This window comes from Psittacula echo (genome assembly GCF_963264785.1).
Source record: "Psittacula echo genome assembly, chromosome: 20".
Lineage (NCBI taxonomy): Eukaryota > Metazoa > Chordata > Aves > Psittaciformes > Psittacidae > Psittacula > Psittacula echo.
Genome location: NC_137756.1, coordinates 5,105,153 through 5,128,385, shown reverse-complemented (window position 1 = coordinate 5,128,385; position 23,233 = coordinate 5,105,153). Strand labels below are relative to the sequence as shown.

The 23,233-nt window shown below is 45.1% G+C and overlaps 1 protein-coding gene across 1 annotated transcript in view; it reads right to left on the bottom strand.

The window, feature by feature from the left end:
- The window catches only part of CPS1 (carbamoyl-phosphate synthase 1), a gene marked incomplete at both ends in the record, with an annotated part of 85,222 nt that overhangs the window by 30,352 nt on the left and 31,637 nt on the right, over positions 1-23,233 (bottom strand). Inside the window, 6 exons of the mRNA XM_080632109.1 lie at positions 2,371-2,512; positions 12,114-12,232; positions 15,869-16,045; positions 18,676-18,874; positions 19,969-20,179; positions 20,554-20,698. Coding sequence (XP_080488235.1) covers positions 2,371-2,512; positions 12,114-12,232; positions 15,869-16,045; positions 18,676-18,874; positions 19,969-20,179; positions 20,554-20,698 — 993 coding nt within the window. The remainder of the gene's footprint in view (positions 1-2,370; positions 2,513-12,113; positions 12,233-15,868; positions 16,046-18,675; positions 18,875-19,968; positions 20,180-20,553; positions 20,699-23,233) is intronic.

The following is a 23,233-nucleotide window of genomic DNA, read 5'->3' as shown; positions in this document are numbered from 1 at the left end:
TTCCCATCATGTCTTTCCCATCCTGTCTTATTATTTTCCCATCATGGCTCGCAGCGTTTTAGTCCAGTGGGCCCATGACAGTTCAGGCTGGTGAAGACAGGTGGGCTCCTGATCGAGGGGTGGACTTAACAATGGACACTATTGCCCAGGTTATTCATGAGTGTGAAACGTGCTGCAATTAAACAAGCCAAATGGTTAAAGCCTCTTTGGTATGGAGGACGATGGCTGAAGTATAAATATGGGGAGACCTGGCAGATTGATTATATCACACTTCCACCAACCCGCCAAGGCAAGCGCCATGTGCTTACCATGGTGAAAGCAACCACCGGATGGCTGGAAACATATGCTGTGCCCCATGCCACTGCCCGGAACACTATCCTGGGCCTTGAGAACCAGATTTTGTGGCGACACGGCACCCCAGAGAGAATTGAATCAGACAATGGGACTCATTTCCGGAATAACCTTATAGACACTTGGGCCAAAGAGCATGGTATTGAGTGGGTATATCACATCCCCTACCATGCACCAGCCTCTGGGAAAACCAAACGACAATGGGCTGTTAAAAACTACACTGAAAGCAATGGGTGGGGGGAACTTTCAAACACTGGGATACACATTTACCAAAAGCCACCTGGTTGGTCAACACCAGAGGATCTGCCAAAAGGGCTGGCCCAGCCCAGTCAGAACTTTTACATATTGTAGAGGAAGATAAAGTTCCTGTGGTGCACATAAAGAACGTGCTGGGGAAGACAGTCTGGGTTATTCCTGCTTCAGGTAAAGGCAAACCCACTCACGAGATTGCTTTTGCTCAGGGACTCGGACATACTAACCCTTTTCTACTCCTAGTGCTCTCCTATTATTTTCCCATCATATCTTTCCTCAAAAGGAGGTGATCTGGGCTGGCAACACAGCATATGCTTGGCTTTCCCCCAAGACCTCACAGTGCAGTCAGCAGGACAGTCTACCACCTCTTTTTGAGCTGCAGTTTTAGCTCTGCATCTCTTTGGTAAATACCTTCACAGCCTAGGAACTTTCCCCATCTATTCCTTCTTGCGAAGGCCCTCACTGTCTAGCTAGTTTGGCATCACTAAGTACACAGGTTTCCGTTCCTCCAGGTCTCCTGCCCTTTTTAGCTGCTCTGGGATCTTCACACTATACCCTCGACCTCATCTTACCCCCATACTGAATACAAACACACACACAATATTACATTGAGATCATGCCAAGTAGCAGCAAGCAGTGCAAGTACCATGTATTTATGTTACAGAATAACTCATGCTTTGATAATTAAATGGTACACAAAGCAAGAGTGATTTTCAGCCACCCCTTATATGTAGTTTTCAACAATTTCTTACGCAATTAGTCACCAGAGAGCCCAGAAGAATAATTGCCTGCTAGGCTGCTCACAATCTATTTGTGTCAACTACTTATTGCATGTTATACATGGTAACTAGCCCATCTAGGTCAGCAGCGACTGAAGTTCCCTGAATGAAGAGCTGAACCATTTCTACACAGAATACTGATCAGGGAGCTATAGTAAAGCAGTCCTGACATGAATTTTCACATGTTATACCATTTAAAAACCTGTCCAGTCTTCAAGTATTCTCAGGAATCCCCGCTGCCTGTCCAAATCTTTGTGACTAATGAAGAATGTGACCCTGTGTCATTAGCACTACGTAAGTGTCTGCTGCTCATCACTGTTACTAATACTGTAACTTGTACTTCAGGGCACCTGGAATTGGGCTTGAGGATATAGATGGGCTCTTTCAGATACATTTAGTAGTTTGGGTTGGGGTTTTTTCCTCCCCTTTTAAGGGCAAAAAAACCCCCAACTGGTGGCAATTCAATACCAACATACCTTAAATGCAGCAGGAGAACACCTAGCAAAGCACTCATGACACTGCCATGAATACTAGATGAGCTCATTATGCTTGTGCTGTCACAATGAACAGCAAATGAACCCATAACAACAGTGCACTGCAAATAAAGTATTAGCCTGTAAAAAGTTACTACCAAGAGAAAAGACATATGACACTTCTCATGGTCACACCATGGAGGGCCAGCATTCTCACTCAGCCTTCCCCTGAAGCCAGATAGCTGTGTTTCCCTCCAGCCACACAGAATATGAACAAGAATATTCTGAGTCGCTCTATGGGGATGATCATGTCATTACATTGATGCCTGAAGTACAAGAGTCACAGCTACATGGGTGGAATTTGTTCTTCTCTAATGTCAACGTCAAAATGCTCAGGGATGTTAACAGAGCCAGGGCTTCCATTTGGTTTACCTCAGCTGTTTCTAATGACACGGAGGTCTCCTGCCCCTTGCACTCTTGGAGGCCTCCACTGAGGAGTGATGTTTCTCACGTACCTGTTTCACCCAGGGCACTATATTGTTCCTCAGTCTCAGCTGACGGCACTGGACTTCAGTCAGCTTCAGGCATTTCCCAATCTGCTTGTCTGAGAACCCGATCTGTTTGGCTCTCCTCAGTGTCTCTTCTGGAACTGTTTCACTGGGATTGAATAAGAAAAACACCTCTGCATGAGGCTTCACAGGAATACTTAGAAGATATAGGAGTGCTTGGGTCTTCTATACTGCATAGGGTTGCTACAGCATAGTACACATAAAGGCAATAAAAGGAGGAAGATCCAGCTCATTTATGCAGTCCTCATACATAAAAGATCTTTTGTGTGCTGGATGCCCCCCACAAGCACCTATAAGGGAAAGTCTACAGGCAGGCTGCTGATGCTAGCAAGTGAACACTTCCCTTCCTTGCATTTTTGAGACAGAATGAGCGATTCACAGTGAAGTCCATCACCTCCTAGGCAGCACTCTTCACGAGGCTAGCACAAGGTCACCGCATCCACAACAACTGAGTGGTCATTTAGCGTTACAGCCTCCATAGAGGACTTACAGCGATTCCTTTCTTGGATTCAGCATCCCCACATCTCCAGGTCCAAACTTTAACTCCATCTCTCTCCTCCTCCCAGCCTAAATTGTAAAATATAGGCCTACAATTTGTCCCAGACAAGACTTCTTTCTGTTGCTGAGGATGTTCTACCTTCAAGAAACAGACACTCTTCAGAGAAAGCAGCAGACTTTCAGAGATACGCAGAAACAACCAGCACAGCTCACATGCAAGGTAGGTTTTTACTTCTGGCAGTCTCAAGTATACTTTTTTCCACATCATTTGTGTTCCTTCTTGCATTATGAAAATGGGGAGAGTGGTATAGCCAGGGTAAGGCAGGGACACCTTTTATTTCAGATTTGCAGTCAGGCTCTCTCAATACTTCCCTCTGTTCCTGTTCTCCTGGTTTGGTGTTTCAGGAGTCCTAGTTTTTGCTGTTTATTCCAAACACGTTGCTTTCCCCGGCCATCTCTGCAGCTCAACAGTTTCCTGCCCATTTTGCTTTTGATTTTTTCCATCTCCATTCCCCTTTTACTCCCTCCACTTTTTTCTTTCCCCACAATATCTTTGTTCCACTCTGGTTTGACTCCACCTGTAGCCCTCTTAGTCTCTGCCTGCCTGTCTCTAAGCTACCTTTCTGAAGCTTAGCTTTTGCACAAGCATAAAAAAAGCCTATGTATTTTTATCAACACTTCTGCTTTTCATCTTCATTTCCAAGAGCATCCCTGCCTGCCCAATATATCAATATTTTATGAGCAAGCAAGCTCTGAATCAGGAAAAAGGAAATGATTAGCAAACAAGCAATTTTCCTAAATCAGAGCTTTTGAATTATGTCCTTTGCTTGATGGTATTTTTAAATAAATAGCATTATGTTATTTGAGTGGGAGGAGAGGGGTAAGACCGCTTTATTGGAATGTGTCAGGAAGCTGAAACATGAAAGAGAGTGACTGGATTGGATTTTCCACTCTGGCTTAGGCACAGAGCAGCTCTGCCGCCCTTGGTGAAGTCAGGCTAGCATAAAACAGGCAAGAGTCACAGGAATGTCAGGCTCCTAGAATGGTTTGGGTTGGAAGGGACCTCAAACCAGGTGTTCTGAGAGCAGAACTGAGGTCCAGATGCTGGGGTTCAGATCCCTCAGTTTTCTTCTGTGAGTTCCCCAATGCCACCTCTCCTTCCCCTGCAACATGAGAACAGGGTGCTTCACCTCCCTACAGTAGCAAGAGCAGACAGGTAGTGAGGGGATCTTCAGAAAGGAAACCCTCATAACTGCTGTCCTCTGCACTGTGTCCCAGGCTGGCACTAACACCAGCCTGCTCTGCCCTTGGAGAACTCCAGGCAGGAATAACACTTTCATGTTCTCCACAACTCTCCATCACATCACCCTTCTAGTCCAGCAGATCCTGCTCTTTGCTAGCATCAGAAGGAAAGAGTCCTGCCTAACCCAACAGGTTGAGGTTCCCAGGTTTTGGATTTAGCCCTGGCTGCAGAAGACTTCCCAAAGTACAACCCACTTTGCAGCACCAGAGTACATCAAAGCCTGCGGTTCCCATCCACTAATGCCACCACCACAAAACTCCTTCCCCTCAGCCCTTTCTACTCGCTGATCTCAGCTCAGAGGCAGGATTTTTTGCATAAGGCATGGATGGGTCTTTTATAGGAAGAAACAAAGCAAAATCCACCAGTTCTCTGGCAAAACAAACGCTGGCCATCACCAGCTATGAAGAAGAACGCAGCCACGTCAGATTTCCCTCCTAGATCCAGCATTCCCTAGGTATGAGTGAGCAGACCTGATGATCCCAAGAAAATGAGCCTGTTTAGTGCAGTTTCCTCTTTTCCTCTGCCTCTGAAACACACGTAGCTGGCTGTCATTTGATTACTGACAGAGAAAGAAAATTGCCTTCATTTGCAGCTTGTTTCAATTCAGTTTCTTTGTATCTCATTATAAGAGTATCATTCACTGTCATACCCCCCAGCAGGGTGGGTAGAAGAGAAGCAGTGATTGGTGACACGATTCCATTGCCTTGGGCTAGCAGCATAAATTAGGTTAAGACATTTATTAATCCATGCAAAAAGGTAGCCAGTTTTGTACAGGAAAACCAATGCGCAAGAGGAAAGCTGAGTACCTAAAGGGGAAATGAAACTCTACGATTATTTCCTCTGCTGCTCCCAATGCATGACAAAGGAAAAAGATTGGAGATGTAAAGAGATGCAGCTTTCAACGTAGCTAATGAGAAAGATGCAGTGGGAACTTCTATTCCAGCAGCACCTAGGCAGGAAGGGTTTTCTCTTACTCCATTTGCTATTTAGTATCTTCACAGAAAACAGGCAAGAGTCAAACATGCAGAAGAGCTGCTTTCCAAGCACTTGAAGCCAGAATCTACCATGAGATGAGAAACTGCAGCTCCCAGGGATTCAGAAGCACGACCAGAAGGGGCAGGCTGAGTAAGCCACCAGAATTGTTCCACCACATTTAAAGGGAACTGGATCAGAGAGCTGCAAACCCAGGCTGCCCCTCTGCATGCACTGGACACACATCTTCATATCTGGATAATATCCATTTAGTAACAAGGGTAATTTTTAGTATTTATAGCTCAACTTTCATGGAAAGAATATAAGGAAAGATGCAAACAGCATGGCAGGGTGATGCAAAACTGAGACACGCAGCGGTTAAGAGGTGATGCTTTTTAAGATCCAGCATTCCCACTGCCTTTGCTCAAAGAAAGCCCTTCTGACTTGCTGGAGACACTAAAGCCAGCAAGAGCACAATCAGGCTGATCTCTCTGAATGCTTGAGTGCAAATAACCCTTCCAAGAGCTCACCAGAAATCCAGCACTTCAAAGATGAAAATTCTCAGTTCTGGCTATTCCCAAACACACGACCCAGTCCTACATCCCTGCCTCCCACTTTCCCCTGGAGCATCACTTTACTTTTCAAACACAGAGCAAAATGTCTCCCAAAGATTAAACTCCCTCGCTGGTTTAGAATCACTTCTGGAACAAGGGATGATTAAGTGGCTGTGATTTGACTCCTACAATGCTCCCTTTCCCTAATATTTGCCTTTGCAAAAGGACAGTCAGAAGTTTAAGAGCATCAAACCTGTACAGGCTTTTGCCCATTGCCATGAGCATTAAGTGGCTGCTCACTTCCTCAGAAGGCTGAAGTCCCCTGCACATTTTGCAGTTTCTGAACAATACAAGCTTTTCCCAATCCTTGCTTGTGCCTCCATTTCAGCTTCCAGTGTTGATTTGCTGTTGTTTTGTTTCAGATTCCACCCTGTCGTCTCTGGAACTCCATCCACTCATTTCTTCAATAACAAATGATAAAAGGAAATGGAATAAATTCCCCTTAATGAGGAAATTCTCACCTGGCACAGAGGACCTGGGGAAATGTATTAAGTGACTGGAAGAATGCTGGCAGCATTGCAATTACCAGGACAGCCTGCTTGCTTCAGCACAGCCCTCTCTTCCACTTGACTGGCTTTCATCTGATCCACCAGTTTAGGAGTAATGCTAAAGAAACATGCCAGCAGAAAGCCCCAGCTTGACATGGGGAAAAAGCACTTTTTTCCTTGTCTCCCAACTTAAACGGGGGAAGTTTAGATTGGATAAAAGGAAGAAGTTCTTTACTGTAAGGGTGGTGAGGCACTGGAATGGGTTGCCCAGGGAAGTTGTGAATGCTCCATCCCTGGTGGTGTTCAAGGCCAGGTTGGACAGAGCCTTGGGTGACATGGTTTAGTGTGAGCTGTCCCTGCCCATGGCAGGGGGGTTGGAACTTGATGATCTTAAGGTCCTTTCCAACCCTAACTATTCTATGATTCTAAGTCAGGCCCTGCTTCATTTTAGGTCTGGTGTAAAGATTATGCCCATCCACATATAAATCAGGAGCATGTTAATGGGTCTTGATCAAAAGGATCTGGGATATTTTGTGAACTGAGGGCCCAAACCTGAGGTGGAAGCCTTTGGGACACAGCTATTGTGTCAGTTAACATCTGCCTAGTAAGGCCACAGGCTCACCGCTGGTCGCCTCTGGTTTAACTCGGCAGCAGTTCATGTAGCTTGGACACATACACAGGATCTGCAAAGATGAGCTCACTTCAGCTCAGCCCACCAGCCTTAAACTGAGCTCTTCCTAAAGCTGGAGGGAGTGGATTTAAGCCCAGACTAGATTTTCACTATGGCAAGCAAAGTGAACCAAAAGCAAGAAGCACTGGAATTAAAGTGCTTCAGGCCCAGCCCTGAGAGCGCTCTTCCTCTCTCAGTAGTCATAGACCTGGAGGGTTTCAAAAGCCTACTTGATTTCAGGCTGGATTATGTACAATGACATATTTTTCCTCTTCTCCTCATTGTCCTGCTCTGCTGCAAGGCTCCTAGAGGCTTCCTTGATTGCTCCTGATGTTTTACAAGATTTTGAACACGCTACAATTAAAATAATGAGAATGGTGTATAAATTCTCTCCCTGCTTCTCTTCTCAAGGAGACAGATTGTTACCATTCTTCCCCTCCTGAGAAACTCATGACGTGACTGACAAAAAGCTGTCAAAGGAACGTTTAGGGAAGCAGGAGCTGTAAACCAACAAATCTCGCTCACTGAACAGCTATCACTCCAGCACTCTGCATCTGCAACGTCCAGGTCCCTAGGTTAACAAATCTCATTGTGGACATCTTGATATAAGTAACATGAATCTTACGCCCCCTAAGACCTAAATGACTTACACCTAGGATTAAGGGGTGGGCTGAAGCAGCAGCTCACACCAAAACATAGTGAAGAAATAGGTCATAGATGCTTCTTCAAAGCCTATTTTCTACCCTCAGCAAAAGACAGCTTTGAGGTCTTTGCTGGGATGTCATGCTATAAGCCTTCCTGCTTCTGGTATTGTACATACTGGTTACAGAGATTGCCCAATGGCTTTTAAATGGTGATGATGCCTGTATGCCCTCTATATGAAGGGAAAAATGCGTACTGTGTTTTTACAAACGTACAGATGCTTTGAAAGAAAACACAACTGTCAAATTATTACCAACGGCTCTATAAAACAAAGAGCCATTGGTAATAATTATCAAGTAAGAGCCATAAAACAAATAGAAAGTGTCTTATGTCAGATCCACCCAAAGCACAAACAGTGCTGAATAGCTGCTCAATTGATATTCTCCTAATGTACTGAATTCCTGGTTTGTTCCTGAGTCTTTCCTGCCCCACAGTTCACAGAGAAGACAAAAGTAATCTTCCCAGTTAGTTAAAAGCGAGTACTACAAATAAGTCAGTGACAGCTCCGCAGTGTAAGTCACTGCAGCCTCATTTAGCATCACTGGACCTTCTCTGCTTTATACTCACACAAGGTCTGCCTTAGGACCTCTGACCTGTCCCAAAAGCACACAAGTCAGCAGAAACACCACTGCTGAGAAGGTGCGCAACCACCACTGTGGAAGAGCACGTTACTGATGGCCTGTCTGACCTTTACTCCCTATGTGAGCTAGGATTTATTGCCAGCACCCGTGTTTCTGTGGCTGCTTCACCACGATCAGGTTTTGAAGTCAAGCCATGCTTCCAGCAAGCAGCTTTCAAAGCACACCTTTCACACACCCAAGGACATGAGCTTTGAAAAGGAATTCACACTAAGCAACTTCTTCCATGGGCCACTGAGCAGAGCACCAGGCTACAAATGCTGGGCTGAAGCAGGTCTGCATCCTCCCACTTTCTTCTGGAATGGGTTGCCCAGGGAGGTTGTGAGCGCTCCATCCCTGGCAGTGTTCAAGGCCAGGTCGGATGGAGTTTTGGGTGACTTAAGTTTAGTGTGAGCTGTCCCTGCCCATGGCAGGGAGGTTGGAACTTGATGATCTTAAGGTCCTTTCCAACCCTAACTATTCTGTGATTCTATGATACAGCCAGAGTTCTCATGGATCACAAAAGCAGGAACAGATCAAAAATAACCATGGCCACATGCAAACAAATACTCACTGCAGACAGTCAAAGAACAGATGCAAATTCCCTTGCACTCACACCATCAGTGTCTTGAGTCAAATATGCCCCAGACATCACTTCCAAGTCTGGGCTTCAGCTGTGCTCCTGGGGATGATGGTGTTACTGGACACTACTGTAAATTCGCTCTGCTCTGGACGGGGTCCATAACCCTGGGCTTAAAGTCATATCTCCCTCCTTGCTGCCTCAGACAGCTAGACATGGTCTGTTCGAATTCCCACCTCCTTCATGAGCTGTCAGTGTGATTAAGCCAGAGGGATCACTCTAGGGCTATTCCCTTCCACTCTGCTCCCCCTTCCCCTTTTATCTTCTAATAGGACAGGTGAGGCCAAATCCAGAGAAAGAATTTCCTGAAAACAGCATATTCTATTGCATTGCCTCTGCTCCATACCCCATCGCCTATCCATGGACTGATAGCACGGGATGGCACTTACTCTTTCCATGTGTGTAGGTATATGTGGTTGTGTTTGTGTGTGTGTGATGGAAAGGTAATGGTTAAGATTACATTACTGAAGATATGAAGGTAATTGGTCAGAAAACAACAAAACCCTCCACAATGTAAGTTTCCACTTAAAATGAAGAATACGTAGGTCGCAGGAGAAACAGCAGAGGCACGTTTGACATGTGTGAGATACGACTGGATATTCTCACAAGTACTCTCAAAATGGCTTTCTTTTTCCAATTCAGCTCAGGCCATTTACTTCCCTGCAGCCATATCACAACGCAAAACAACTCTTTCACCATCTCAGAGGGCCCAGAGGCTGAGTCAAATGGAAACATTGCTGCAGCATGACACCTATATGGTCTCACCATCACCAGGTCCAATCTTCTTTGGAAAGAAGTTCACTGGGACAAATGTCTGTAGGGCAGAAGGTGCCCTTCCCAGTCTCTACTCTCTCTGCACGTAACTGGCCTTGCCTGCACACCACTGAGAACAAACACTGATAGGTCAGAAAGGATTTTTGTGCCCCTTAACATTATCCTATACAACCTTCACACATGGAAGCAGACTCCCTGCACAAATCAATGAGGCCTTCTGCTCACCTCTGAATCACTCCATGTGGTCAGGATGTGAGGCAGCATGCGGTGTGTGAATGCTGCTTGCTGAACTGCTCACAAAGGCCTCCACCTGCCTCTGATCCCCCTTTCCCATCTGTCATAACCACTTGTTCAAGCTCTAAATTTCCTCTTGGCAGAGACATTCTCCTCGTTATCAGTCTCTACAGTCTCTCTCCGCAGGGCTCAAATCAAGACTTTTGGCAGAGGTGTTACTCCAACTGCAGCCAAAACCTCAAAAAGGAAGGGATAGATTTGACCAGAGTGAGCATGTAACCAGCAACAGTGCCTGGGAACAGGACAATTACTTCTGGTTCTGGTAACTGTATTTCAACAACAGAAAGATTTAAAGCAGTGACAGTGTCACAGCTCATTCTTTTCAATTGGAAATAATCCTGTAGCACAGGTAAAACTCATGCCAGGCATGCTGGGGACTGGAAACAGCTGGCTGCAGGAAGAGCATGTGTGTGCCAAATCTTATTTGCATTGATCAATTAGCTTTCCCTCAGCTATTGCAGGGATGGGTTTCCTGATGGGGCTCACTGGACTAGGCTCTTACTTCAGGTCAGAAGTGGTTTTCCCTGGCTCTTTGCCTTGTGCCAATGTGCCTTCAACATAATGCAGCCACACAGTCCATCCCCTCCCTCCAGTGGAGGTTGTGAGGTGAGACGGTTTCCTTGGGAAGGTCTAGGTAAGGATAGGAGAGTGAAAATCTGCACTGATAAATGAGTGAGACTAAGTTAATTTATACAGCCTGCAATCCGAGTTGAACTGCATGAATCCACTTGCAAGGGACACAACAATGGCTATGGATGCTAAAAATGCAAGACTGGATACTGCAAAAGGGCTTTCTGTAGCAGGCTGCCTATAGTCTGCTGCCTAGTCACCAGAAGGATGAAAACCTATCAACTACTGATCACATTACTAGTAGTATTATGGCCTGTCACCCACTGCAGAGAAAGGGAAAGCAGCCTCAGTGATATAGGACAGTTCAGCATGATTAGCCCCTGTGAGGCAATACTGGATTTACACCAGCTGAGGATGGGGCCAACCTTTAGGATCCGAAGCGCCTCATTCCAGAGCCACTCCAACAGTGAGGAAATCAAAGTGATTCTGGATGTACTGATCTTCTTCCTCAGGAGCTGCATGTATATATTTAAGGTGCTCCAGACAAATGCAACACGACGCAGATGTTAGAGGGCAAAAGGCCAAACAACAGATCTCAGTAAACAACCAAGCTACTCCTTCTCTTCCATCTCCCTCCACATTTATTTTTGTTTAGCTGCACATCCAGCTTGTTCCGGGGGGCAAGGGAGAGCAAGGGCTGCTTAATTAAAAACGTGCAGCTGGTCAAAGAAGCAAAAATCACAGCAGATGAACTAACAAGCACCTCAGTGATGTACTGGCTACGGTGCGCTCCCAGTGCCATCGTGTGGCGAAACGTGCTTAACACAAGGGGTACCCGAAGCAGAAAAGCCGGCGGTCACACAACCCGTAACTCAGCAAGGAGGTTCTCCCTACCTCATAAACCACGAAGGGAAAGCTCAAGTCAGCAAGAGGCTGGAACTGAAATACAGCCCAGCACGTTAATTTACTGCTGTCTCTCCTGCTTAGTTTTATACGGTCATTTTTCTTGAAGGAAGAAGATTTATATTTAAGTATAGCTGGAATTATAGATGTTTAAAAGTACAAAAGCAACACATACTGCATAATCACAGCAAGGCAGAAAAGCTTAAAAATCAACTGGCCAGGCTAGAAAAAAGCAGTGGATTTGACCTTCAGGTGTAGTAAGTGAGGACAAATCCTGTGTTTGGATGCTCTGCCCTCAGTTACATGAGTGCAGCCTGCACTCATTGCGGGCCATCCACAATCCCAGCCTCAGGCTCAGAGATACAATGAGGATTTTCCAAAGTAAACCAGAACTTCCATAATCCCGAGGAACAGCTAATGCCTAAGCACAAGCCTAAGAGTGTTCTCAGAAATGTCTTCTGCCTGGGTGAGGCAGTGAGCTGGGTTTTAAGACAACACTGCTTGCTCCAAGCACTGAAATCAACTTCTCAGCTTTGACTGCATCTGTGCTCAGGGCTTACCAAGGGCTTCCCAAGGGCTTCCCAACAGAAGGATGCCCAGGAGGACCACTGTGTCCTAGGATAAAGCTGGTGGGTTCTTCTTACCTGTTCACTTCCTTCAGGATTTTCTCCATGTTCACAATGCCACGCATCTTATACAAGAACCACTTGTCAATGGCCGTGAGTTTGTGAATGACATCCACAGGGACTTCATTATCCAATGCCTGCCAAACAGAGGACAGCACCAAACAGCCCCTTTAATACATGCTTCACAAATGGAGATTTAGTCTGTAAATAGGTAGAAGCAACTGGATAGCACAAAAACATAGGAAGTACTGTAGACTAAGCTGGACAAATAAAGGTTCATCTAATCCATCTTGCCTCCTGCAGCAACAGAAAATGGGACCCTCAAGCAGTGCAGAAGGACCCTCAAGCCAAAAGCTGGCTTCTGTTTCAGCAAGAGAGAATTTGCAGTCAGCAGCCAAACTTAAACTGATGGCAACAAGGCCTGGTAACCTCCAAGTACATGCCTTAGCTAACTACAGAGGTGCATACGCAACCTGCGGTGTGGATTCCTCCATCTGCACATCAGTCAAGTTGCCTGAATTTCAAATCCTCTGGCAACCTCCTTCCTCTACCAAGCGCTAGACAGGAAGGACAGAATCTCAGCTGTGAAGGAACTCTGCTTTAGAGCATAAATACTGCTTGACCATTGAAATACAAAGCTGAATCACAGCACGTGGGCTTGAAATACCTCTGAAGCAAGGGAAAGGGATGCCCCATCCCTGGCAGTGTAGAAGATCAGGCTGGATGGTGCTTGGAGCAACCTGGTCTTGTGGAAGGTGTCCTTGCCCACAGGAGGGGCTTGGAACTGGACGAGGTTTTAGGTCCCTTCCAACCCAAACAGTCTAGGATTCTATGTTTCTATGTAAGTCCAGTTCCGGGGCAACAGTGAAAAATGTCAAAGCTACAGCATAACTCGAGCTTCTCCCACTGTATCTCAAGTTAATGTCAAGATCATTCAAATTTACCTGCATTATCTTGCTGGGGCTATATTTTCTTTTGTTTTAATCCAACTATTTTTGCAAGCATGGGGTAAAAAGGAACTCCACAGAGGTACTATTCATAAGGCAATGGATTACAATCATATATATATATATATATATATATATATATATATATATATATATGCTAGAGAGCCCCCCAGTATGATACAGTTGTATTTTCTACCAGTGATATTCCTTGGGTCTCACCAGTGGTGCACGGTTACAATCATCTTGATAAAACAACTAAAGGGTTTCCAAGCAGCTTGGCTGAGTATCGCTCTCACAACCATTCTCTTGTCCTGAGAGATAAGAAGCTACTGACTTGAATATCCTGCTCGTTTACCAGCAGCAGTGAAAATCTCCAATGTACTTTGTGTTCCTTTAGAGTAACCGATCACTTACACACTGAACCTTCAGTTAGTGCTTGGCACCCACCAGCCACTGCTCTTCCAAAGAGACAAGGGAGCCCCAGCAGGACAGCATGACTCCAGAGCCCTCCTCACCTTCAAGAGCATCCCATCCAGCAGACACTGGCCCCATGCTAGGAAGCAAAGGAGTTTATAGGACTGCCTTCACATGGTGAGTGACGGAGCAAGCCTGGTCTGCAGGCCAAGCAAGGGAGGGCAGTTGAGCTGCCCGTGCTGTGTTTAGGGCTGGTATCCTTGTTCCTTCAGTCCCATCCCCGCTCTTCACCCAAGGAAGTATTTAGCTTCCTTTAGTGAACAGCTAGAAGACCAGGGCCCTGGTGTGAAACAGCATGGACCAAATCCACAGCCTATGTCTTCTGATGCCACTTGCATACAACCCCTAAGAGGGCCCAGAAAAGATGTGACACAACCTGAGCAGTCCTGCTCATCAGGCAGTTCCATTCCCAGAGTTAGCCACTCTGGCCAAGAAACAAGTCTCATCTATTTCAGCCTCTTTCCTAGTGTCTTCTTTCACATTACAACGGGGAGTCCCATTACAACAGCAATCGCTCTGAATGGCAGCTGAACTCCCATCCCTTTCACCTGAACAGTTACTGTTTTCATCATCCAACAGACAAAGGAGAGAGAAAAAGTAAAAAGCCTTGGAGAGCTGACTAGTGGGGCTTAAGGGGGAAGAGAAGACATACAAGGAAGCTCTATCCTGTTCCAAACAAAGCTGACGGATAATGGAGACTAACTGTTGGCTTTTAAATGTCAGCAGGCTGGAAAAGGATTTCCAGGCAGGCAGCCCCAGCTGCCAGAGGTACCTGTCACTGATACTGCTTGCCTCAGTTATTAACAGGGATGAATTAGTGCACTGTGTCTGGCCAGGCAGCTCTTTACAGGGAGGGATTAAGACTCTGATCTTGCTTCTTTTCCAACAGCTCCCAGTGAAAATGCCACCAGCTGGGAACACCCAGAATGTTCAGTGGGACCCAAACTCACCTTTACCTCCCTAGATCCCCTGGGTTACAGTGGGGCTACCATTAACCTTTCATAAAAGCTCTCTGAGATATGCAGAGACAAGAAGCAAGACTTTTCTCTCAGTCACAATAACAAAGACCAAGCACAGCTGCTGAAGGATGTTCTACACTTAAGCACTTCCCCAGCTTGAAAACCAAGAGTCAACAGCTGGACAAAGCCACACATTTATAGAACATCTTGTGCTGCTCATTCAGGTCATCTATAAGAGGAACAAGCTATGTGAAAACCTTGTTACAAATACAACACAACCTCAGTTCCCTACACTCACGTGGAGGATGTAATGAGATGTATCAACACATGAGCACAAAGGGCTTAAAGACTCCACTACACAAAGTCAGGGGCACAAAAGCTGGTGAATAGGTGTTCCCTGCCAAGAAGGTCTGCAATCTTGGAAAAACCAAGAGGTAAGTATGAGCTATAAAAGGTAACTGTCCCATCCTCCTCACAGAGGGTATGGACAGATGGACAAGTTAGCTGCAGCGAAACCACAGCGTGAAATCACACCTACCTTCTAAAGTAACTAATCTCACATTTGCCATGTGATATACAAAGGAAAACACCATGGAGCTGAAGGAAGAAGTCATTTCACACCCAGGCTTCCCTTAAAATAACAGGCTTCCCCTCTTACCAAGACACCTTGAAAGATGAAGCAATTTGCCCAGTGTGACACGAGAGGGGTTAAAAGAATGCTAAAGGAAGTTGAGCTTATTTCAAGGAATAGGAAATTTCCTGTATGCTAAATTTCAGATAGAGTTACAATTTTTGTGTTTGTTTGTTTCAAGCCCATGCCAACATGACAACTGCAAAAAGGCAGTGCTCTCAGACTGCAGCTTGCCATGCTTTATCATCCTTTATTCAGTTCTCAAAAGCATCTTCAATTTCTCTTTCCTCCTTTCCTATAAATTAATGGTAATCTGCAAAAATGGCCAACTTTGACTGACACACTAGTGTAAATCAGGGCTGAATACTCAGCAAACAATTATATCATAGGAACAAACAAAGGAAAGCGGTCCAGGTCTCCACCAACACTCAGCTAAAAGTACCAGAACGCAGGAATGTACCTGAATGCAATGAGCACTGGCTAAGATTGTACCAAAAGACAAACATGTTACATGAGTACAGAAGATGCAGGAAGATACAGATGTCAGCAGGACAAACTGAAGTCATGTATCCACCTGCTATTGTGTTCTACAGAGGAAATTACATGCAACAGAATATCTGTACTTCAAAAATCAAGGATGCTACACAAGGTGGTCCCACTGTGCTTAACAGAGGGAAACCAGGAGATAAAGAATACTCAACCTCTGTCACCTCAGTTGGCCTGATCAGGGGCCTAGGTCAAGAGCATTCTATCTTTTGTTACCTTGGCTATTGCATATATCCGAGTGCTGGATGGCTCAGAGAGCTCCTTCTGGAGATCTACGACAGCTGGCCAGGCTTTATTCATAGGCAGATGTGAAGTGAAGCCATCTACAGAGGGGTGGCACATTCTCAGGGCCTTCTGGAAGCTCTCTTCAAAAGTACGTCCAATAGCCATGACCTGCAATGGAGAGCAGTGTATGGAGACCATGTTAGCAGTGCTGAGCTGCTGCCCAGCTGTCCCCTGAATAATACAGGAGTGACAATTAAAAAACATAAGACAACATAAGAAGGACATGGAGCAAGTCCAGAGGAGGCCACAAGAATGATAAGGGGGCTGGAGCATCTCCCATACAAAGACAGGCTAAGAAACCTGGGGCCTGGTTCAGCCTGGAGAACAGAAGGCTGTGTGGAGATCTCACAGCAGCCTACATAGGGCTACAGGGATGCCAGAGAGGGACTCTTCATCAGGGACTGTAGTGACAGGACAAGGGGTGATGGGTTCAAACTTAAACAAGGGAGATTTAGGTTAGAAATAAGGCAGAAGCTCTTCCCTGTGAGGGTGCTGAGGCGCTGGCACAGGGTGCCCAGAGAAGCTGTGGCTGCCCCATCCCTGGCAGTGTTCAAGGCCAGGTTGGACAGGGCTTGGAGTAATCTGCTCTACTGGAAGGTGTCCCTGCCCATGGCAGGGGTTAGGACTGGATGAGCTTGAAGTCCTTTTCAACCCAAACCATTCTATGATCTAAACCATGAAGATGGACGTTCAGAAAGATTACAGCCTTTGGACCTTCTCCCTGTGACAGTTCTGCTAACTTGAAGACAGGCACAGCTGACTGAGCCTTGGGAGTACCAACTCTAGTACCAATCCTTCTGCTTTCGTCTCCCTATCTGTAAAATACAAGAAGCTGCTGTTCTCCTCTGTAAATTCCTTTGAAGCACTTTATAGAGGGAAACATATGCAGCAGCATGGGTGTAGTAATATAGAAGGATATTTCTGTTCAACAACCTGTTAGGGATAGAAACTCACAGTGGGAATTTTAAGGTTCAGAACAAATCTGCGCCTCTTCCTTTAAATTACATTTAACAGTGACTCTCCCCTGTGAGGGCTCTCTTAAAGGATTACTCCTCCTAGGCACGGCAGGACTGGGGTTTCCCTCCTTCAATCTTGACATCACATCTAATAAGAAAGCAAACCTTTCTCTGTGGAAATCTGCGAGGTAACAGAGCTCTTTCTCCAATTTCTACATTTTTATTTCCCAGTGCAGTGAAACCCTCACAGCACAAAAACCTTCCCAAACACAGCATTGAAAATGTCAGAAGAAAAGAATAACATTGTTCTCTCTTTTCTCACTGCTTCAGGCCCACTGCCCAGCACAACAGAGCTCAGGAAAAATAATACAGGCCAGGCCAGACTGTTTGATTAATACAAGAGCAGTAGGGGCTGCAATCTGGTTTCAAGTTCAGGCCAGGGGAGATGGCTGTGCCATGCCAATATGGACACAGCAGCAAGAAGCTCTTTGCTTCAGACACCCTCTCCTATTCCCACGTCCTGCAGAGTAACCTTTCTGCTGAGTAGCTCCACCAGCTGCAAACTGCATCTCTTAAACTTCTCCATCCCTGCTTCAGTCCACCTCCCAGCAGTCACAGACCTGCACTGTTGGAGCACCGACTCTTCCTGCATCTCCCTCCTCCTTTACCCAGCAAACTGCCTTGGGGACCCAGGGTTCATGCAGTTCTGCTTTTGTGATATATGACCTGCAAGGACTCAATATTTCCTCCTGCTAACGTGAATGGCCAGGAAGTGTTTACAGCTGATGGTGCACAAGGCAACTGTATTTAGGAACCCCAGCTCTACAGAACAGTCCAACAACCCCTAAGCAGTGAGAGTTATTATCAGTAAGTATCAACTCACTGGAAAAAAAAAGTCAAACTCATTGCCATTAAAAGCCCAAACTGCCACTGGAAAATCAAGTTCTAATTAATCGTTCCTGTTGTATGATGGCTTGTTGCTTGAGCAAGGTAGAATTGATATCAGGAAGGCCTCGCATGTCAAAACAATTTAATAAAGAGCTACTTGAAAAGCATTAGGTGAACACAGCAGCTGAAAACATACACTTTAATTCTTTTGCTTTGGTAGCCGGTAGGAAACTAACTAATAAAGTGGGTAAATGTGACATTATGCTTCATTTCTTTCCTTTTAAAACAAGGGCCTGAAAATGCCGTTATTGTCCCAGACACCTTAAAATCAGGGTTTAAAAGTCACACTGTCATGTTCAGGATACAAGAGACTTAATCACTTAGAGAAGTCAAGACTTCAGGTTGCATTTTCACATAGGTGTGGATTTCAAGAGCAGAAGTAGACTGAGACTTGGCATATGGTTTTATCAGAAAGGACAAATGACTATGGGAGCACATGAGAGTTGTGGCTCATCAGCATCACTGGTAATCTTAACAGACCACAACTCTTGATGTTACATTCTAATTCACCACCACTACAGAACCCTCAACAAAAATAACTTTGAGAGTCCGGTAGCAAGTGTTAAGAATGAAGAATGAAGTCAACCTCAGGTGATTCGGTGGTCTCTTCCCTTACGAATCAAACCATTTAGGAATCCACTCTGTGATATCCAAGATTACACAATCCTAACTCGCTGTCATTAATTATAGTACTGGATAAAAATAATTTGAGCTGGATAAACACCTTCAAAAGCCATTAGGTCCCTGAAAAGAGATATTAGGAGGGTTTCTAAGAAAAAGAAATGAGTTTCCCAAGTGGTGGAACAGAAGAGAAAAAGAGAGTCTTGCACTCACCTCTCCCACACTCTTCATGGAACTTCCAATCCCATTGGACATATGCTGAAAACGGTCCAAATCCCAGCGGGGTATCTTGGTAACAACGTAATCCAGGCTGGGCTCAAAGCAGGCAGAGGTTTTTCCTGTCACCACATTCTTGATTTCTGGCAAAGGGATCCCCAAGGCGATTTTGGCAGCAATAAACGCTAATGGATACCTGGCATAGAGGACAAGTAGAGAATAGCAGAGTGGGAAGTACTTTGCTTTTGCAAATCCCAGGAGTGGATCAAATTAAACACATGTGAGGTGATTTTCCCTCCTCAACACAACAGAAGGTTACTGTGCTTGAACGCAGCTGGGCTCATCCAGCTTCCTACCTTAATACGCTGGAGAGCTACCTACCTAGGTCTGGGACTTACATTATTATCTGCAAAGCCACCAGTGTTAAGTACCTGTCATGCCCACAGTGAGACCACACACAGAGATCTGTTTTGCTGCAAGTCTACCAGCCAAAAAGAATGACATCCAATCAAACGTCCACTATCCAGCATCATGGCTTACCTCCAGTCTGCTGTGGCACTTCAACAACCACAAGAGTTGTTGAGAACTGAAAATTAGAGATTAATTTGTGCCTCTCTACAGCATCTGCAAAGTGCTATTAAGAAGCCAGTTTTTAAAAAGCCTGCTCTGACCATCCTTATCTTGATTAGTTTATGATTAGCCAACAAAACAAAGGCAGCTAGCAACACCATCTGCATCAATCTGACAGACAGCTCATTAATAACCGTGTCCTCTGGGTCCCAGAGATGATTTGCAGCCAACATATGGATACAGTGGATATGCTTTGTAAGGACAGCTATTAGGCTTCCCCCACACCTCCTGGGAGTTTTGCCACTTGTAGTAACAGCAGCATCAGGTTGGATTAGACCTGGAGGGCTCACTAACCCCTTCTTCCATCTCCCAGCAGGACCGACTCCCCAAAGGTCAATCCTAGCAGATGCTGGTAAGAGTTGTTCTTAGCAGCTTCTCATGCACAAATCTGCACCTTACTGTCCTGACTGCTCCAGAGTTCTCCCTAACAACCAACTTCACTTTTCCTTGCTACAAATTAGGCTTGCACGTCCTTGTTGTAACTGAATGGAAAGCAGATGCAGGAGCTCTTCTTCCTTGCAGCAGTCTCCTATATATTTAAATAAACACTGATCCAATTTCCTTATCAGAATTCTCTCTTCCTGTTCTTCTCCCCTCATTTTTTGCTTATTCATTTGTTTGTTCTGTAGTTTAGGGGGGTTTTTTGGGGAATAATCTTACCCTGTTGCCTTGGAAGCTAAAGCTGAACTTCTCGAGAGCCTGGCATTAACTTCAATGATGTAGTACTCCAGGGAAGTTGGATGCAGAGCAAACTGGATGTTACACTCTCCCACAATGCCCAGATGTCGGACGACTTTGATGGCACGATCCCTCAGCATCTGAAATTCCTCATTAGTGAGTGTCTGGCTTGGAGCCACTACAACAGAATCTCCTGTTGTCACAAGGTAGCAGAAAAGGAAAATGAGAAGCTGCTCAGTGGCAGATAAATTCTAGCCACGCAGGTCACTTCCTTTGCTAACCCACTGCAATAATGAAGTCACCACAGACATTCTAACCTGTGGATACACAGTTCATGAAAAGCACAGATAGTTAGAAGCCCAGAGTTGGAGAGGCCAGGCAGTCTTACAGTAAATGGGATCATAGGGGTCCGTTTCACACTGTAGCTGGCTGTATCCAAGATCTGAAGAGTATTTCTAGAGTGACTTCGTCAACCTCAAACCTATGTCAGTAACAGCAGCCAGAAGGGCATGGCCTAAAAAAAGTTAATGAGCCATTTCCAGCTACCCAGCCTGTGCCCAAGCCTACCTGTGTGGACTCCCATAGCATCTATGTTCTCCATGTTGCAGACAGCAATACAGTTATCAGCAGCATCTCTCACAACTTCATACTCTATCTCCTTCCAGCCAACAACTGACTTTTCCACCAAAATTTGGTTAGTCATTGCAAATGCCTGGGAATACGTTAGGGAAAAGGAACAGTAAAAAAGAGAAACTTATTAGACCATGTTCCATATTTAAGACTTCCGTGGCTTATCTCCAGACATCCCAGACCAACATGAAAATTGAAAGATGAAGGTAAGTGGAGTTCACAGCACTGATGACAAACACTTTATATTTCTCTTTTTTTTAAGGAAAAAATCATATTAGCTTCATTTGAAAAGTACAGGAAAATATTTATGTGACCTGATGGGAAAACAAAGGCAGGGCATGTGAGCTTGCAATGGCATATAAGTAACAAATAGGAATATAAAAACATCTAAGGCTTCAATCATGCAGCAGACTCATGCTTTTGGTTGTGGATGTGGGTAGCCCCACGGACTTCAACAGAACTCTGCAGAAAGCTGAATGACTAAGTGGTGGGGATGTGGGTGCCAGCAAACACTATGTAATTAATAGTATTAATAATGCTGTTTATCATTGGCATACTAACCAGAAGCAAGATGCGTGATTTATTCTTAAGCAGATCTTGAAAGCACTCCTCAGTGCAAGAGACAAAATGAAAAATACAGCTTGCTGGTAAATGAGCACAATCTAAGTGAATAAATGGCCTTAATATTAGCAGATAAAAACATTAATCAATTCTCTCCTAAAATCCTAGAAAATAAGAGCTACATTATCCATCCATCCTTTAGCAGAGCTTCTTGTTTTAATGCTGCCCATGCATCAGTCTGCAGTCTTGTGCCCTCTGTAGTTAGCTCAAGCTGTTAGTCAACTGTTGCCCTTAGCTCTGTTGTCAAACTCACACACAGAAAATGAAAAGCAAAAGTAGTTTGAGGAGTGGCACTTCACATTCACACCCAGCACAAACACTGAATCTGTGGGGATGTAGCAGGAATACCCAATCACACTTGTAAAACAATCTAAGCTGCTCCTGTGTTACTGTCTATTGCCTTCTCTCACTCAAAATGAGCAGTCTCAGGAAACACGAACAGATTACTTGAAGCATGTGTGCTATGAAACATCCATTGGTGTTCAGTTCTCTGAATTACATACAATTCAGAGTCCTATGTCTGAAAACCCAGTTCACACAACTACTACAGATCACCTTCGTAAGTGAGAACTGTAGACACGAGCATCCAAAGTTGAGCTAAATTAACCCATTTAATTTATAGGGGGCCTACAAGGATGCTGGGGAGGGACTCTTTATTAGGGACTGTAGTGATAGACAAGGGGTGACGGGTTCAAACTGAAACAGGGGAAGTTTAGATTGGATATAAAGAAGAAGTCCTTTACTGTAAGAGTGGTGAGGCACTGGAATGGGTTGCCCAGGGAGGTTGTGAATGCTCCATCCCTGGCGGTGTTCAAGGCCAGGTTGGATGAGGCCTTGGGTGCCATGGTTTAGTGTGAGGTGTCCCTGCCCATGGCAGGGGGGTTGGAACTTGATGATCTTAAGGTCCTTTCCAACCCTAACTATTCTATGATTCTGTGATTCTAACCCAAACTGTTTTCCACTGTATATTTTGAAATGTTGATACCAAACTGGGAGGTGCTGTTGGCTCTCTTGAAGGGCAGGAGGACTTATAGAGGGATCTAGATCGATTGGAGCATTAGGCTGTGATTAATAGAATGAAATCTAACAAGTTGAAAGGCCAGATTCTGTAATCAGGATGGAGTAATGCCAGGCACAAGCATAAACTGGGACAGGAGTGGCTGGAGCCAACAAAGCTGGTGAAAGAGCTTGAAGGAAAGTCCTATGAAGAGTGGCTGGGAACTTTGGGCTTGTCTAGTTTGGAGAAAAGGAGGCTGAGAGGTGACCTCACTGCTCTCTACAGCTGCCTGAGGAGGGGAAGTGGCAATGGAGGTGCTGGTCTCCCTGGTATCTAGTGACAGGACGCATGGGAATTCTGCAAAGCTGCATAATGGGAGGTTCAGACTTGACATTAGGAAGCATTTCTTTACTGAGAGGGTGGTAAAACACAGGCACAGGCTTCCTAGAGAGGTGGTCAATGCCCCAGGCCTGTCAGTGTTTAAGAGGCCTCTGGACAATGCCTTAACTTTTGGTGAGCACTGAAGTGGGTCAGGCAGTTGGACTGGATGATCATAGTAGCTCTCTTCCAACTGAAATACTCTGTTCTACTCCAAAATGATGAAGTTCTTTTAGTATAACTTTTCAGAAAACGAAAACATTTCTTTAGAAAGTAAAACAGTATCAGGCTTTTCAAAGAAGGAGCTTCAGAGCCATGAAGCATTTACTGAAGATATGAACTGCCCAACTCCAAAGTTTCATAGCTAATAAGATGCTTATCAAGAGCAGCTGGTATACAGATCTCAGGGAAAAACTGAAATGTTCAAAACCACCTTAAAAGAACACCAAGAAACGCTGATCAAAACCAGGTTTTCCTACTGAAATATACTTAGATATCAACTTTTTCAGACAGCTGCACTCCCAGAGTTCCTGAGTGAATTTCTGCTTTCTTTAAACAAAGCCCATGCATGTTGGGCAAGCAAAGCGTTTCCAGCTGCAGCCATCAATCTGTGAGATGGGG